The sequence below is a fragment of the Lithobates pipiens genome, unplaced genomic scaffold (genome assembly GCF_037356315.1).
Source record: "Lithobates pipiens isolate NorthernLeopardFrog02 unplaced genomic scaffold, aLitPip1_a1.2 Scaffold_16, whole genome shotgun sequence".
In the NCBI taxonomy this organism is placed as follows: Eukaryota; Metazoa; Chordata; class Amphibia; order Anura; family Ranidae; genus Lithobates; species Lithobates pipiens.
In genome coordinates this window covers 423,843,313-423,858,297 of record NW_027507748.1, presented here as the reverse complement: position 1 = coordinate 423,858,297, position 14,985 = coordinate 423,843,313, and the positions used below count along the sequence as shown (strand labels likewise).

Here is a 14,985-nt window from a genome sequence, read left to right as displayed (position 1 = left end):
AGTTTTCTAATGCCACGTACACATGATCAGAATTCTCGTCGGAAGAAGCTCTGATGGTTTTCCCAACGGAATTCCACTCAAGCTGTCTTGCCTACACACGGTCACACCAAATTCCAATCGTTTAGAACACAGTGACGTACAACACGTACGACGGGACTAGAAAAAGGAAGTTCAATAGCCAGTAGCCAATAGCTTCTGTCTCATAGTTGAATCTGAGCATGCGTGATTACACAGCATAAGATGCATAAGTAGATAGATAGATAGATAAATAGATAGATAGATAGATAGATAGATAGATAGATAGATAGATAGATAGATAGATAGATGTAAATCAATAAGCAAGATGAATCTTGTTCATGCAAAAGTTGGAGTATAGTTTGAATCTATACACAGTGTATACTTATCCTAATACGTTCAGAAACATAATGAAGCTGCATTTTAGCACCACTGCAATAGTTAAATAGGCAAAAATCACAATTAATAACTATCCTTACTTGAGGAAAGTGAGAAGCGTTGCATGCTGCCAGTGGAGCTGTAGAACTCTTTCTGTAGGATCAGCGGGCAATGACTGGCTTGCAGTTATTCCAGGTAGCATCTGTCCACTCAGGTAGAACAGCATGTCATAAATTGTTTTTGCCTGCTTGCCAAGGTTTATTGTTTTCGGGGCCCTTCCTTCAGACTTTGACAGCTTGACTTTGCATACAGCACTTGACACAAACGGTAAAACAGAAAGAGTAACATTAAGTGATGAATATTTACAGTAAATTAAAGCAACCTTTTCCAATGTTTACAGAATCTACTGGGAATGCTCAACTTTTTAGCTTATACACATTGTGTGCCACCACCTTAACACCTTCTACAGTAGAAAAAATGTTTAATTAGGCTGTCAATTACAGGCACCTCTGGCCTGTCTGTCAAAGTAATCTCTCAATGTTTTCTGCATACACCTGGGGCTAGGAGAATGCAAACGATCACATTAAAGGAAACCTCTGTTTTTCCCATTCAGCATCTTATCTACCTTTTCTCTTTTTTTTTTACTTCTCTTCCACTCCTTTCAAGAAGTTGAAGGACATACCCAGAGCTTTTGGGTATGGAGGAGCATGTGGCATGTGACAGTAGGAGTCCTGTGTAATGCTGTATTCACACTTTAGCTGCACATCTTTGGTTGGTTTGCAGGTTGTTTGAGCATTTGTGCAGGCATTTTTGCAAATTTTTCCAGGTTCTCTGAGGCTTATGCATTTGTTTAAATTAAAGCTAATTACTAGGGATTAAAAACACACATTGCAGTGGTTATTAAAGCTAAAGGGTTTTTACCCAAATGCATTCTCTGTATTAAGGCAAGAAACCTTATATAAACAGCTCCGCTCTAGCTCCCCTAAGTCCTATTTCAATCCAGCACTGTGCCTGAGAGCAGCAGCACTGCTCGCTCTCTCTCCTCATAGGCAGAAAGACAGCAATAGGAGTCACTGGCTCCTGCCGCTGTCAATCAAATACAGTGAGGAGGGAGCAAGGGATGGGGCAAAGCCACCCTATGCGTATCCATAGACAAACACAGCCCAGCTTGGGAACGAGCATGTTATGGGGGCAGATGGAGAAGAGGACAAGTGGACAGTGCTGGCGGTGGACCCCAGAACAGAAGGTCCAGGGCTGCTCTGTGGAATACCATTGCACACAGCAGATAAGTATAAGATGTTTGTTATTTAAAAAAAAAAAATTTCAAATGCCTTTAGTAACTCTTTGAGGACATTTTTGCTAATGTTTTTGTTAACATGTTTTTCAGGAGCTCCCATGGAAGTCTATTGGAGCCATGAAAAAAAAAAAAAACTTGCAACTTAAAGCGGGAGTAAACCCGCTGCCTTTTTTTTTTTTTAAACCTGCAAGGGAAAAGGCATAATGAGCTAGTATGCACCGCATACTAGCTCATTATGAAATACTTACCTTAGAACAAGCTCTCGACATCTCGCCCGATCCACGACGAGGAAGCTGACATGTTTCCTCGGCATGTCTTCCGGGTATCGCGGCTCCGGTGCTGTGAGTGGCCGGAGGCACGATACCTTCACTCCCGCGCATGCGCGCGGGAGATTTTTTTCCGGCAAAGTCCAGCATCTGCCAGGCTTTCAGTCAAAAATCCCCTGTGCGCATGCGGTGAATTGCAAGGGGAATATCTCCCAAACCATACAGGTTTAGGAGAGATTTTTTTTACATACAGGTAAGCCTTATTATAGGTAAAAAAAAATCCTATACAACCGCTTTAAAGCTTATGGCTCAAAAGAAGCTTATGTGCCTTTTCGAGTTACATGATTATAGCTTTAAACAACACTATGACAACGTATGAACAGGCACAACTGAAAACCATGGGATTTCTTATATTGAGTGATTTGCAATTTCTACCTATAAAATTCTCGGGTGTGAATGGGGCCTTAGGTGCTACTTTTTGCAAAATAGCAGCTTAAACAAGGGTGTGAAAAGAAGGCAAGAGTGTGCTGTAGGGGTGTGCATTAATGTGAATCTTTTGTTTAGCCTCTCTACAGGCTGTCTGTTACATCAATAAACAATAGAGATCTTTGGTGTAGATGGGGTTAAGTGCCTAGTTCAAATAGGAAATTGATATTTGCATGTTGGAGTGCGTTGGGTTCAGCTCCTCTCAAGGCACTCAAGAATATAATAGAATAGACATGCAGGCACACAACATTCTTGTGACAGCTTAACCACTTCCCACCCGGCCAATGCATATATACGGCCGGGTGGGAGCCGTCTACTCCTGATAGGACGTTCAGGAACGTCATTCAGGAGTAGCGGGATCGCGCGCGCGCGCGCCCGCGCAGCGGCGTGATCCCTATGTGCTCGTGTCACCCGGACACGGCACATCTCAGATCGGCAGGAGGGCTCTGTGATTGGCCCTCCTGATCACATGACGGCTGTGTCCAATCACGGCCGTCATGTGATGTAAACAAACAGCCGGTTGCTAGGCAATCGGCTCTCCTCTCCTCACACGGAAGTCACCGCTGAGGAGAGGAGAGCAGAACGCTGCAGCCGGCTGATGATCAGTGAGTATGGGCTGCTTTTTACAGCTTTTTACTCACTGATCATCAGTGTAGTGTAAACACACACAACACACCACACAGTACAAACACAGTCCCCACATATGTCCCCAAAACACACATGTCCCCAAAACATACATGTCCCCAAATAATAAAAACACATGTCCCTAATAATAAAAACATGTCCCCCACATATGTCCCACTAAAATCACATGTCCCAATGATTATCTGCACACATATGTACGTGATCACCTGCACACATATGTACATGATCATTTGCGTACATATGTCCGTGATCACACAAACCAATTATTATACACTTAACTGATTTTTTTTTACCAAAAACATGTAGCAGAATACATTTTGGCTTAAATTTATGACAAAATTTGATTTTATTGGATTTCTTTTCAAATAGAAAAAAGAAAATATTGTTTTTTTTCCAAATTTCCGCTATTTTTGCGCTTATATCACAAAAAAAAAAAACGGAGTCGTGAATAAATAACACCAAAATAAAGCTCTATTTGTGCGAACAAAATGATAACAATTTCATTTGGGTACAGTGTAGCATGACCGCGCAATTGTCACTGAAAGCGCTAGAGCGCTGAAAGCTGAAAATTGGGCTGGGAAGGAAGGGGGTGAAAGTGCCCTGTATTGTAGTGGTTAAAGGAGTTGTAAAGGCAGAAGGTTTTTTATCTTAATGCATCTATGCATTAAGATAAAAAAAAAACTTCTGTGTGTAGCAGCCTCCCCATCACCCCCAATTACATACCTGAACTTCTTCTCTCTCCAGCGATGTCTACGTTCCCCTCAGCCATCCAGTACACTCCTCCTGAGACAGAGCAGAGGTGCTATTGGCTCCCACAGCTGTCAAAGTTAGTAAGCCAATCAGGGGAGAGAGGGGGTGGGGACAGGTCGGGGCTCCATGTCTGAATGGAGCTCTGACTCAGCCTGGGTGACCCCTGTAGCAAACTGCTGGCTGAGGGGCACTCAAAGGAGGGAGGGACTAGGAGCAGCAAAGAAGGACCTGAGAAAATGATGATTCGGGCTGCTCTGGGCAAAACCACTGCAGGGAGAAATGAATGCTGGACACGGATGAGCAGCATTAAGTACAGGGAGGGGTTTTTCAAGTGACCCTGAGTGTGCTACAAGCGGACCAAAAAAGGCTATATTTGAGGCTTGACTAGCATCACTCAACAATTATCAGATTAAATACTGTTTTATAACTCCTCCGCTGCACTTCATATACCACCTTGATTTGTCTCCAACCAGTTCCCTTGAAGATGACCGGTTTAATTCAAGTTCCAGCTCTCCTAAACTTTTTTTTTTAGCTTTGGGGTAGAGTAAGGTTAAAGAGTTGTTGCATTCACATTGGAAGATTTCCCTTAACATCTTGCTCAAGTGACAGTACTAATTTTGCAAATACTCACCTCCAACTTCCAGTGCTGCAATGCTTACAACCCACGTCACTGTCATCTTCCCCTGAACCACTTCCAAGTGCTGGATTTTCAGCCTCTTGATTGGTCACCTGGGATGACATCATCCCATACATGTGCATGGGATTTGGTCATTCTGGCACAGCCAAAGAGGGATGGGAATGCATGCCGAGCTGCACATTTGCAGCTCAGCATGCATTCAGTAAAAGACTCAGAGCAGGCAGGTAAGTGTGTCTTATTGCAGAAGAGATATAATATGTAATATAGTATGTAAGAGCTGCCTGCTCACAGTTTTAAACATGTTAGCTTTAATAGGTCTATCGTTGTACTATAGAAACCCTGTCACCAGACCATTCATTTCAATGACAATCTTCCAATAAGATTATATATGCATTTCACAAGAGGTTTTAGTATGATTATATATGTTTTAACCTGTAAAAGCCTTTAATGTGTAACCATCCAAAAGCCCTGAAACAGCTGCTAGGTGTCACCATTTTGGATGTGATGCCAGCAGCCCCACCAGACTCAAAGCTATTACTCAACTGCAATTCAACAACATATACTACATTGCTTTTTATTATTTGTTACCTCCACAAAGAATCTGGTATTGTGATGGGATTGCAGCCACTAGGCCACCCAAACAGGCTGAACCATGTTTGAACTGTAGTTAAAACTTTTTGAAAAAAGATCCATTCTTCTGTATCTTCTTCTGGATAAAACAAAAGTTCCAGTTTGTCCTTTGTTCTCCGATATTGAATCTCTGCCTCTCCATTTTCAGCTCTTTCATTACCCAACACGTTTTCATCATCTGAAAAAAAAATATGTGGCGACATTTTACATTAACACAATGATTATGTTTACTGCAAAACATTTCAAGATGAAAAATATTTAAAGCCATTTTTCAATTTCCCAACTGCAGTGTAATCCATTGTTTTATAATGTTTAGTAAAGAATAAACACTCTGTTTTTGGAGATAATGTTATTAATGGCATTAATCTAGCTGAAAAGCAGCTCCCTGGCTTTTATGCACAGCTTTCACAGTTCACTAAAGCAATGGATAGAACAAAGTTTATTTTGCTGTTTTGTTATCATTAAGCACTCAGTGATTTAATATTTCACTTTGCACAAATTACCAAATAAATTGTGCTTTATATATTGCTGTCTGTTCTTTTCTGGCTATGTGGGGAATACATATGTACAATAGATAAATCCAGTTCTAGAACAAAACTGCCTTTTACGCTCACTGACAATACTCCTAAAAAGACCCCTGAGACTTTTATCAGTTTGTTCTGTACTCTGCGCTGTTATTCCAATCCAACTAAGAACTTTCCCCGGTTTATAGAGAAAACATAAAAGTACATTTCAGCATTTGAGGCAACATTACATAACAAACAATAAAGCAGGCTAGGCATAAGAAAACCTAATGGAACTTTGAGAATTGAAACCCCTAAGTGAACATGAAAAACTAATTTATATTCGTGCATAATTACTCAAAAAATATATATTCCATACTGTGCAAATGTTTTAGGCAGGTGTGAAGAAATGCTATAAAGTAAAAATGCTTTAAAATATATAAATATACACACACACACACACACACACATTATATATATATATATATATATATATATATATATATATACACACACACACACACACACACACACACACACATATATATATATATTTAATGGGTCTGGTATGAATATTAAGGGGAACCTCAAACCAAAATAAAAAAAATGCGAGGAGGTCCCCCCAAATTCCATACCAGGCCCTTCAGGTCTGGTGTGGATATTAAGGGGAACCCTGCACCAAAATGTTTTAAAAAATGGCGTGGGGCCCACCAAAAATCTATACCAGACCCTTATCCAAGGCCGCAAGAAAAGGGGGGGCGAGAGAGCCCCCCCTTCTGAACCGTAACAGGCCATTTGCCTTCAACATGGGGAGGGTGCTTTAGGGTAGCCCCCCAAAACAACATGTTGATGGGGACAAGGGCCTCATCCCCACAACCCTTGCCTGGTGATTGTGGGTGTCTGCGGGTGGGGGGCTTATCGGAATCTGGAAGCCCCCTTTAACCCCCCCAGATCCCAGCCTCCTCCCCTGTGGGAAACGGAAAGGGGGTACAAATGTACTCCTACCATTTCACAAAAATTGTCAAAATGGTAAAAAATTACAAGACACGGCTTGGGACAAGTCCTATATTAAAAAGAAAAAAATAACAATGTTCCACAAAGTCCATTCATCTTCTTTTTCTCTCACTCCGACGGACCGAAAAAAAAAAAAAAACCATGATCAACCCGCCATATGACGCATCTTCGCAGGTGACAGTTCTTTTATAACTGGGGCGGAGCCACACAGTGACCCCTCTGGGTGGCCCCACCCCCCTCTGATACACGGGGACTTCCCTATGGCTTCCCCATAGTGTCAGAGGGGGGGGTCACGGTGGGAGCCTCCGATGGAGGTGGGTTGGTCACTGCTTTTTTTTTTCGGTCCATTGGAGTGAGAGAAGAAGAAGATGAATGGACTTTTTTTTTTTAAATAATGGACTTGTCCCAAGCCATGTCTTGCCATTTTTACCATTTTGACACTTTTTTTGTGAAATGGTAGGCGTGAATTTGCACCCCGTTACCATTTCCTACAGGGGAGAGGCCAGGATCTGGGGGTCCCATTGTTAAAGGGGGCTTCCAGATTCCAATAAACCCCCTGCTCGCAGACCTCCACAACCACCGGCAAGGGTTGTAGGGATGAGGCCCTTGTCCCCATCAACATGGGGACAAGGTGCTTTGGGGGGGCTACCCAAAAGCACCCTCCCCATGTTGAGAGCATGTGGCCTGGTAGGGTTCAGGAGGGGGTGTTCTCTCGTCCCCCCCTCTTTTCCTGTGGCCTGCCAGGTTGCATGCTCGGGTAGGGGTCTGGATTTTTTTGGGGGGCCCATGCCAATTTTTTTTTTAATTTTGATGCGGGGTTCCCCTTAATATCCATACCAGACCTGAAGGGCCTGGTATGGAATTTGGGGGGACCCCCACGCAATTTATTTTTTAAATTTTGGTTCGGGATTCTCCTTAATATTCATACCAGACCCAAAGGGCCTGGTAATGGACTGAGGGGAAATCCCATGCCTTTTTTTTTTCCAATGACTTTTATGTGTATTGCCGGGACCGACAATTCATTATAGCCGCGAGTACTTTTAAATTACTTTTTTCCTTTAGAAATGTCATTTTGTGCAGGGCCTTTTGTAAAAACGGGAAACATGCGCCACTTTACAGGCATACTATATACACCCCCCAGGTATGAAATTTAAAGGAATATTTCACTTTTATTGTTTCACTTTAAGAATTATTAAAATCACTGCTCCCAAAAAACAGCCCTTTTTAAAACTTTTTTTTTGCATTGATACATGTCCCCTGGGGCAGGACCCAGGTCCTCTAACACTTTTTATGACAATACCATGCATATAAGCCTTTAAAATTAGCACTTTTGATTTCACCCATAGGCTTTTAAAGGGTGTTCCGCGGCTTTCGAATTTGCCACAAACACCCCAAATTGTTCGCTATTCAGCGAACAGGTGAACACGCTTTGTTCGAGTCGAACTTATGTCCGAATCAAACATCGGGCTCATCCCTATTGATAAATATATACAATTAACACCTCTATTGAATATTATATATATATATATATATATATATATATATATATATATATATATATATATATATAGTGACACATGGGGTTTTGTAGTGCCAAAACAGTGAATTTACTTGATGCCAGAAATATTTTTTCAGGGCTTTCCTGTCCACTTTTTTTTTAAAATAACGCCAAAAGTTCATACAGGTATGTCTTCCCACGCAGGACTTCCCATGCACCATCAGTACGAACAAAACATAACATTCAACCTCCTGGCTTTCTTGGCAGCTTTACTGCTCCAATTAGTACCCTTTCACAGAACCCCTAGGTCCACTTATACCAAACACAACCATGTCTGATCCCAAATATAAAAAAAATCATTAATCCCACACTTCCTGAACACAGACAATACCATGCTCCTGGAATATTGGAAAGCATCCAGCCCACCATCAGAAGCTGAAAAGATATTGCATGTTGATAAGATATATTTGATGGAATTACTATCCTTAACAAAGCTCTGAAACCTATTAAAAAGCATGTGCCAGCTGGCTACATTTCAAAAGCTCTGACTCTTGTGAGTACCGTAATTTCATAAAGCAGTTCTCGACCTTATTATACAGACTATGTTATATTATACACTAACCACTGTAAACATGGGAAGGCTGCCTAAGCATAAGCCATAACACACAGGTTGTTCTGGGGGAGCAATACTGTTAACAATACGGTTTTTCCTTATCATTCTACCTACAGTGACTGAGCACACCCAAATTTATGGGATACCTGTAAAAGCTATACATATTATGACTGTCACACACTGTAACAGTAATTGTATTGTTCTTCATATACATTTTGTTCATTGTATGGATAAAATGCCAAATATATATACATAAAAAATGTACATATTATCCCTGTCATTCTACACAAAGTTTTAAAGCATGCCTATCAAAGGGGGCATGACATTCCCATCATTGCAGCTACTTGCCACTGCAGCTGCTGTTCAGATCCTGAGAAATTTTCTGCAGAAGTTCACTCTGAAAATGACACTAGCAGGGGGTGTGTCCGGCAGCTCTATTTGAACAGGCATGTTCTAGCTGACCTCTCTGGCAATCATCCTGCCATCATCCTCCTGAGTAGGGATGAGCTTGGTGTTCGAGTCAAACGCATGTTCGAATTGAACACTGGCTGTTTGCCCGTTCGGCGAAGCCAGAACTCTGTGGGCCGTTCACACCAAATTCGCGCGGTGCTCGGTGTGCGGCCCACAATGCACTGCGCCATTGCAGTGCATTGCTGGCTCATTATTGCCCAAGCATGCACTGTGACCCCGCATACTTGGCCAATCACAGCTCCGGCAGCGAGGAGGGCCATAATTGCCCACAGGCAGGATGCCTGTGGCCAATTATAGCTCAGGGTGTTTAGTACACGCCCCACACTATATAAAGCCGCCAGCATGGTAGCCTTGTGTAGTGTTCCGGAATTTGCAGGAGTTAGTGGGTGTTGTGTGCCTCCAGCACAGTATACACCTGTATCTACCCTTTATTGCTGTTCTCTAGCCATCTGCAGGAGTTAGTGGGTGTTGTGTGCCTCCAGCGCAGCACAGTATACACCTGTATCTATCCTTTATTGCTGGTGTTCTCCAATACAGCCATCTGCAGGGGTTGGTGGGTGTTGTGTGCCTCCAGCACAGTATACACCTGTATCTACCCTTTATTGCTGGTGTTCTATCATACAGGCATCTGCAGGAGTTAGTGGGTGTTGTGTGCCTCCAGCACAATATATACTACCCAATTGCTGGTTTTCCCATCTCCCTGCAGGCCATTACTATGTCTGGAAGGCCAACAAGGAGAGGCAGACACTCATGAGCCAATAAAAGAGGGCAAGCAGGCTCTGTGTCTAGAGACAACAGTGCTGGTCATGGACGCGGTGTATCGTCATCAGCATGTGGCCGTGGGACACGCTTGTCCTTATTTTCGGCAGCTGGATGTGTTGAGCCGCATCATGCCGAAGACTTGGTAGAATGGATGACCAAGCCCTCTTCATCCTCCTCATCCTCTCTCACCCAGGCTCAGGGTACTAGCAAAGCAGCTGCCAATGCAGCCTTTTCCCTCGTCTCAATGTCATCATCAGTCACTACTTCCCTAGACCCACCATGTCCTCCTGAGGAGTACCCCGAACTGTTTGAGCACAGTGTTGGTTACATGCTCCAGGAGGATGCCTGGTGTTTTGAAGGCTCTGATGATGACACTCAGCTAGAGGAAGGCAGTAGCGTGAGCGCAGAGAGAGGGGATGCTCAAGAAGGACAACAATCTGGCAGTCATGTTCCACAAGCTGCAGCATACTGCCAGGTTATCTCCAGTGATGAAGAGGGAGGGGATGATGAGGTCACTGACTCCACGTGGTTGCCTGATAGGAGAGAGGAGGAGGCACATCTCCGAGGCAGGATGCCCTCCGGGGGCCAGCTTAGGGGCAGCACACCGACTGAATCACACCGCAAAGCTCCGCCTGTGCAGGGCACTGCCTTTACGTGTTATTCCAAAAGTTTTTTGGTGTGGGCCTTTTTTGAGATGAGTGCATCAGATTGCACCGCTGCTATTTGCAACATATGTCTCAAGCGTATCTCACGTGGCCAAAACATCAGCCTCTTGGGCACCACATGCTTGACCAGACATATGCTGCCCTGTCATGCAGCTGGTTGGCAAGCATACCTTAAAGACCCACACCAAAGAACAAAGTGGACCTCTCCTTGGTCCTCATCAGCTGGGATCTCCAAACCCACTAGACCTTCAGTCCTCTCTGAAACCTGCTCTGAGAGGAATGAAGGTGTACAATTAGGTGTGTCACAGCCAAGTGTTTGCGGGCACTCTGCTAGCAGTACACTCACTTCCGATTGTAGCAGGAGAATTTCCCTGCCCCAGCTGCTGGACCATAGAAAAAAGTTCACTCCCAGCCATCCACATGCCCAGCGGCTGAATGCTAGCTTGGCTAAATTGCTAGCACTTCAGCTGCTGCCTTTTCAGTTGGTAGACTCGGCCCCCTTCAGTGAGTTTGTGCAATGTGCGGTTCATCAGTGGCAGGTCCCCAAACGCCACTTTTTCTCACGGAAGGTGATTCCGGCTCTCTACCGGCATGTGGAAAGCAATGTCCTTGCCTCGCTGGACAGGGCAGTCAGCAGTAAGGTGCATATTACCGCTGACTCATGGTCCAGCAGGCATGGACAGGGACGTTACCTGTCTTTCACGGACCATTGGGTCACTCTTCTGGCAGCTGGGAAGGATGCAGGACAAGGTGCAGTAGTGTTTGAGGTTGTTCCGCCACCACGCCTCCAAAATGCTACTACTGGTTGTGACACACCTCTCTCCTCCACCCCCTCCTCTTCTTCTTCTTTCTCCATGGCCTCTTCCAGTGCTCTGTCCTCGGAACCAGCGGTGCTCCATAGGCGTTCAACGGGCTACGCAAGTACGCAGGCAAAAAGATGCCCTGCCGTGCTTGCTCTGGTTTGTTTGGGGGACAGGAGACACACTGGGGCAGATATTTTGTCAGCTCTGCAGGGGCAGGCCAAGAGGTGGTTGACACCATGCCAGCTTAAGCCAGGAATGGTGGTTTGCGACAATGGCACCTGTGCCCTGTGTGGCTCACGTCCTTAACCTGGTGGTGCAGCAGTTCTTGGGCAGGTACCCAGGCTTACAGGATGTCCTGAAGCAGGCCAGGAAAGTCTGTGTGCATTTCCGCCGATCATTTAATGCCAGTGCTCGGCTGGCTGAGCTCCAAAAGGAGTTGAACCTGCCCAAGAACCACCTTATATGTGACATGCCCACCAGGTGGAACGTTGGCCATGCTGCAGCGGCTGCACACGCAGCAGAGGGCCATCAAAGAGTACCTGTTCAACTACGGCACCAGGGCAGGGTCAGGGGAGCTCGGTTTTTTTCTCACCACACCAGTGGGGCATGATCAGGGATGCATGCACTGTCCTGTCACCATTTGAGGAGGTCACAAGGATGGTGAGCAGTGACAGTGCATTCATCAGTGACACTGTACCTCTTGTCCACCTGTTGGAGCATACGCTGCATGGAATAATGGACAGGGCACTTGAGGCAGAACAGAGGCAGGAAGAGGAGGACTTCCTTGCCTCTCAAGGCCCCTTTTATCCAGACAGTGTTCTTGCTGTCCCATCCATCACAGAGGAAGAGGAGGAGGATTGTGTCAGCATGGAGGTGGAGCCTAGCACTCAGCAGCAGCAGTCTTGTAGGGATGATTTACAGTCCCAAGAAACCTGTGGACTTCTACGTGGCTGGACAGAGGTGGCTGCGGATCATGTTGTCCTTAGTGACCCAGAGGACTCCGGACCAAATGCCTCAGCTAACCTATGCTGCATGGCCTCCCTGATCCTGCAAAGCCTGCGGAAGGATCCGCATATTCTTCGGATCAAGGAGAGGGACCATTACTGGCTGGCCACTCCTTATCTTGCGGCCGCAGAGGGAGCAGAGGATGAGACATCTCCGGGAGGCCTTGCAGAAAGGTCTGTGCAATGTGTTCCCAGAGACTGGGAGGTTACAAACTCCTGGTCCTGGACAACATGTTGCTGAGGCTTTGGTCAGAAGGAGCGGTGGAGAAGGTGGCCGTCTGACCGATGCGTTCAGACAATTTTTTAGTCTGCAGCCCCAAGGTATGATTGGCTCCAGCAACCATCGCCAGCGTCTGATTACATGTGCAGGAATACCTAGGGGCAAGGTCAGACTTGGACACCTTTCCCACCGAAAATCTTCTGGCTTACTGGGTCTTAAGGATGGATCACTGGCCAGAGCTTGCACAGTATGCAATTGAGCTACTGGCCTTTCCTGCATCAAGCGTTCTTTCGGAACGCACCTTCAGTGCTGCTGGTGGCTTTGTAACCGATCACAGGGTGCGCCTGTCCACCGACTCAGTTGATCGACTGACCTTCATCAAGATGAATCAGTCTTGGATCAACCACAGCTACCAAGCACCTGAAGCTGATGTAACCGAATAATTTTTTTGGAAATATCACATCCCTTCAAGACTGCCTATGCTGATGCTGAGTGACTGTCCTGTTATGTTGACTGACTATCCTCTTCCTCCTCAATGATCCTGCTGATATCTTGGAAGAACATTTTTGGTTCTGGGTGATGCCACAAGCCCAATTTTTCAGCCCCTGTTAAACAGGACTCATTCCTGCACTCCAACTAGAATATATGGTAGAGGTTGCAGTGTATAGGCCCAATTTTTCAGCCCCTGTTTAACAGGGGCATGTAATACAATTTTTGATGCAATGCTTTGCAACAGGGCTAATTCCTGCACTCCAACTAGAGTATCTGGGAGAGGTTTCAGTGTTGTGGCACCAGCAAGCAGTGCCTAAGGCCCAATTTTTCAGCCCCTGTTTGACAGGGGCATGTAATTACAATTCTTGATGTAATATTTCACAGCAGGGCCCGTTCCTGGGCCCACCGAGAGTAACTGTGAGGACTTATAGTGTTGTGGCACCAGCACCACCACCACAACCACCAAAGACCCAATTTTCTATCGCTGTTCAACAATGGCATGTAATTACAATTCTTGATATAATCATTCACAGCAGGATGTTCCAGCGCCCACCAAGAGTCACTTAGAGGGCTTACAGTGTTGTGGCAACACCAACACCTTGTTCCTCCATTTCTGTAGAGCATATAGGGCAGGCCCCTACTTTCAAACATCCAACTTACAAATTACTCCTACTTGCAAATGGAAGGAGACAATAGGAAGTGAGATGAATAAAGATGGACGGCCAAAAAAATTATAGAGGGGTGATAACCCTTCCCATGTTTTCCAAAAAGCTTAAAAATCGATTTTTTGAATGGAGCTAAACTTTAAAAATGTACCAGTTCAAAATGACAAACAGATTCTACTTAACACAACAAACCTACACAGTCCCTGTCTTGTTTGTACCCCCTGTATACTGCTGTTCTGAGTATATAGGGCCTGGGGGCCCCACGCCTTTCCTTTTTTTTTTATTTGGGTATGGGGTTTCCCTTAATATCCGTACAAGACCCAAAGGGGCTGGTGATAGGCAGGGGGGCTACCCATGCCATTTTTCTCAATGATTTTTATCCATATTGATGGAACCTGATATTACATTAAAACCGCAAGAAGTTTTAAATGACTTTTTCTGTTAAATTTCATTTTGTGCAGGGACTGTTCTAAACACGGGAAACATGTGCCACTTCACAGGCATACAATAGACACCCCCCAGGCACAATATTTAAAGGAATATTTCACTTTTTTTCCTTCACTTTAATCGTCATTAAAATCAGTGCTCCCGAAAAAACTGACGTTTTTAAAAACAATTTTGCCATTGACCCATGTCCCCTGGGGCAGGAGCCAGGTCCCCAAACCCTTTTTAGGACAATATCTTGCATATTAGCCATTAAAATTAGCACTTTTTATTTTGAACGTTCGAGTCCCATAGACTTCAATGGGGTTCTAAAGTTCGCACAAATTTTCGGTCCGTTCGAATGTTCTGGTGTGAACCGAACTGGGGGTGTTCAGCTCATCCCTACTCCTGAGCCTAGATACAGCTATCCTGATGACTCCCCTTGCTCCCCATGGCTGGCTATATATGCTGGCATCCCTATTGGGTGACCTAACATTTCTCCTGATAGCAATGACAAGTAAAAAGGATGGACCAAGCATGTCCACACCTGGGGCACAAGATGGTCTGGAAAATGGGCTAAACTACTGTGGTTTGCTTGACACCCGGGATTGATTGCTGATGCAACCACTTAAGTTCTTGACTCAGAAAAAGATGCAGACCTCCACTATTTCCAGCAGTGGGACTTGAGGATGATATAGTCTGGATTCCTTTCTACCCTTCACCCCTACACTTTCTCAAACTCCAAATC

General features: G+C 44.8%; 1 protein-coding gene across 2 annotated transcripts in view; it reads right to left on the bottom strand.

Moving 5' to 3' along the window:
• CFAP47 (cilia and flagella associated protein 47) overlaps nt 1-14,985 on the bottom strand; it is a 681,345-nt gene that overhangs the window by 449,972 nt on the left and 216,388 nt on the right. For both annotated transcript variants that reach the window (XM_077482554.1, XM_077482555.1), the window contains exons 30-31: nt 5,063-5,282; nt 495-707 (exon numbers count right to left, since the gene is read on the bottom strand). In XM_077482554.1, the coding sequence (XP_077338680.1) occupies nt 495-707; nt 5,063-5,282 (433 nt within the window). The remainder of the gene's footprint in view (nt 1-494; nt 708-5,062; nt 5,283-14,985) is intronic.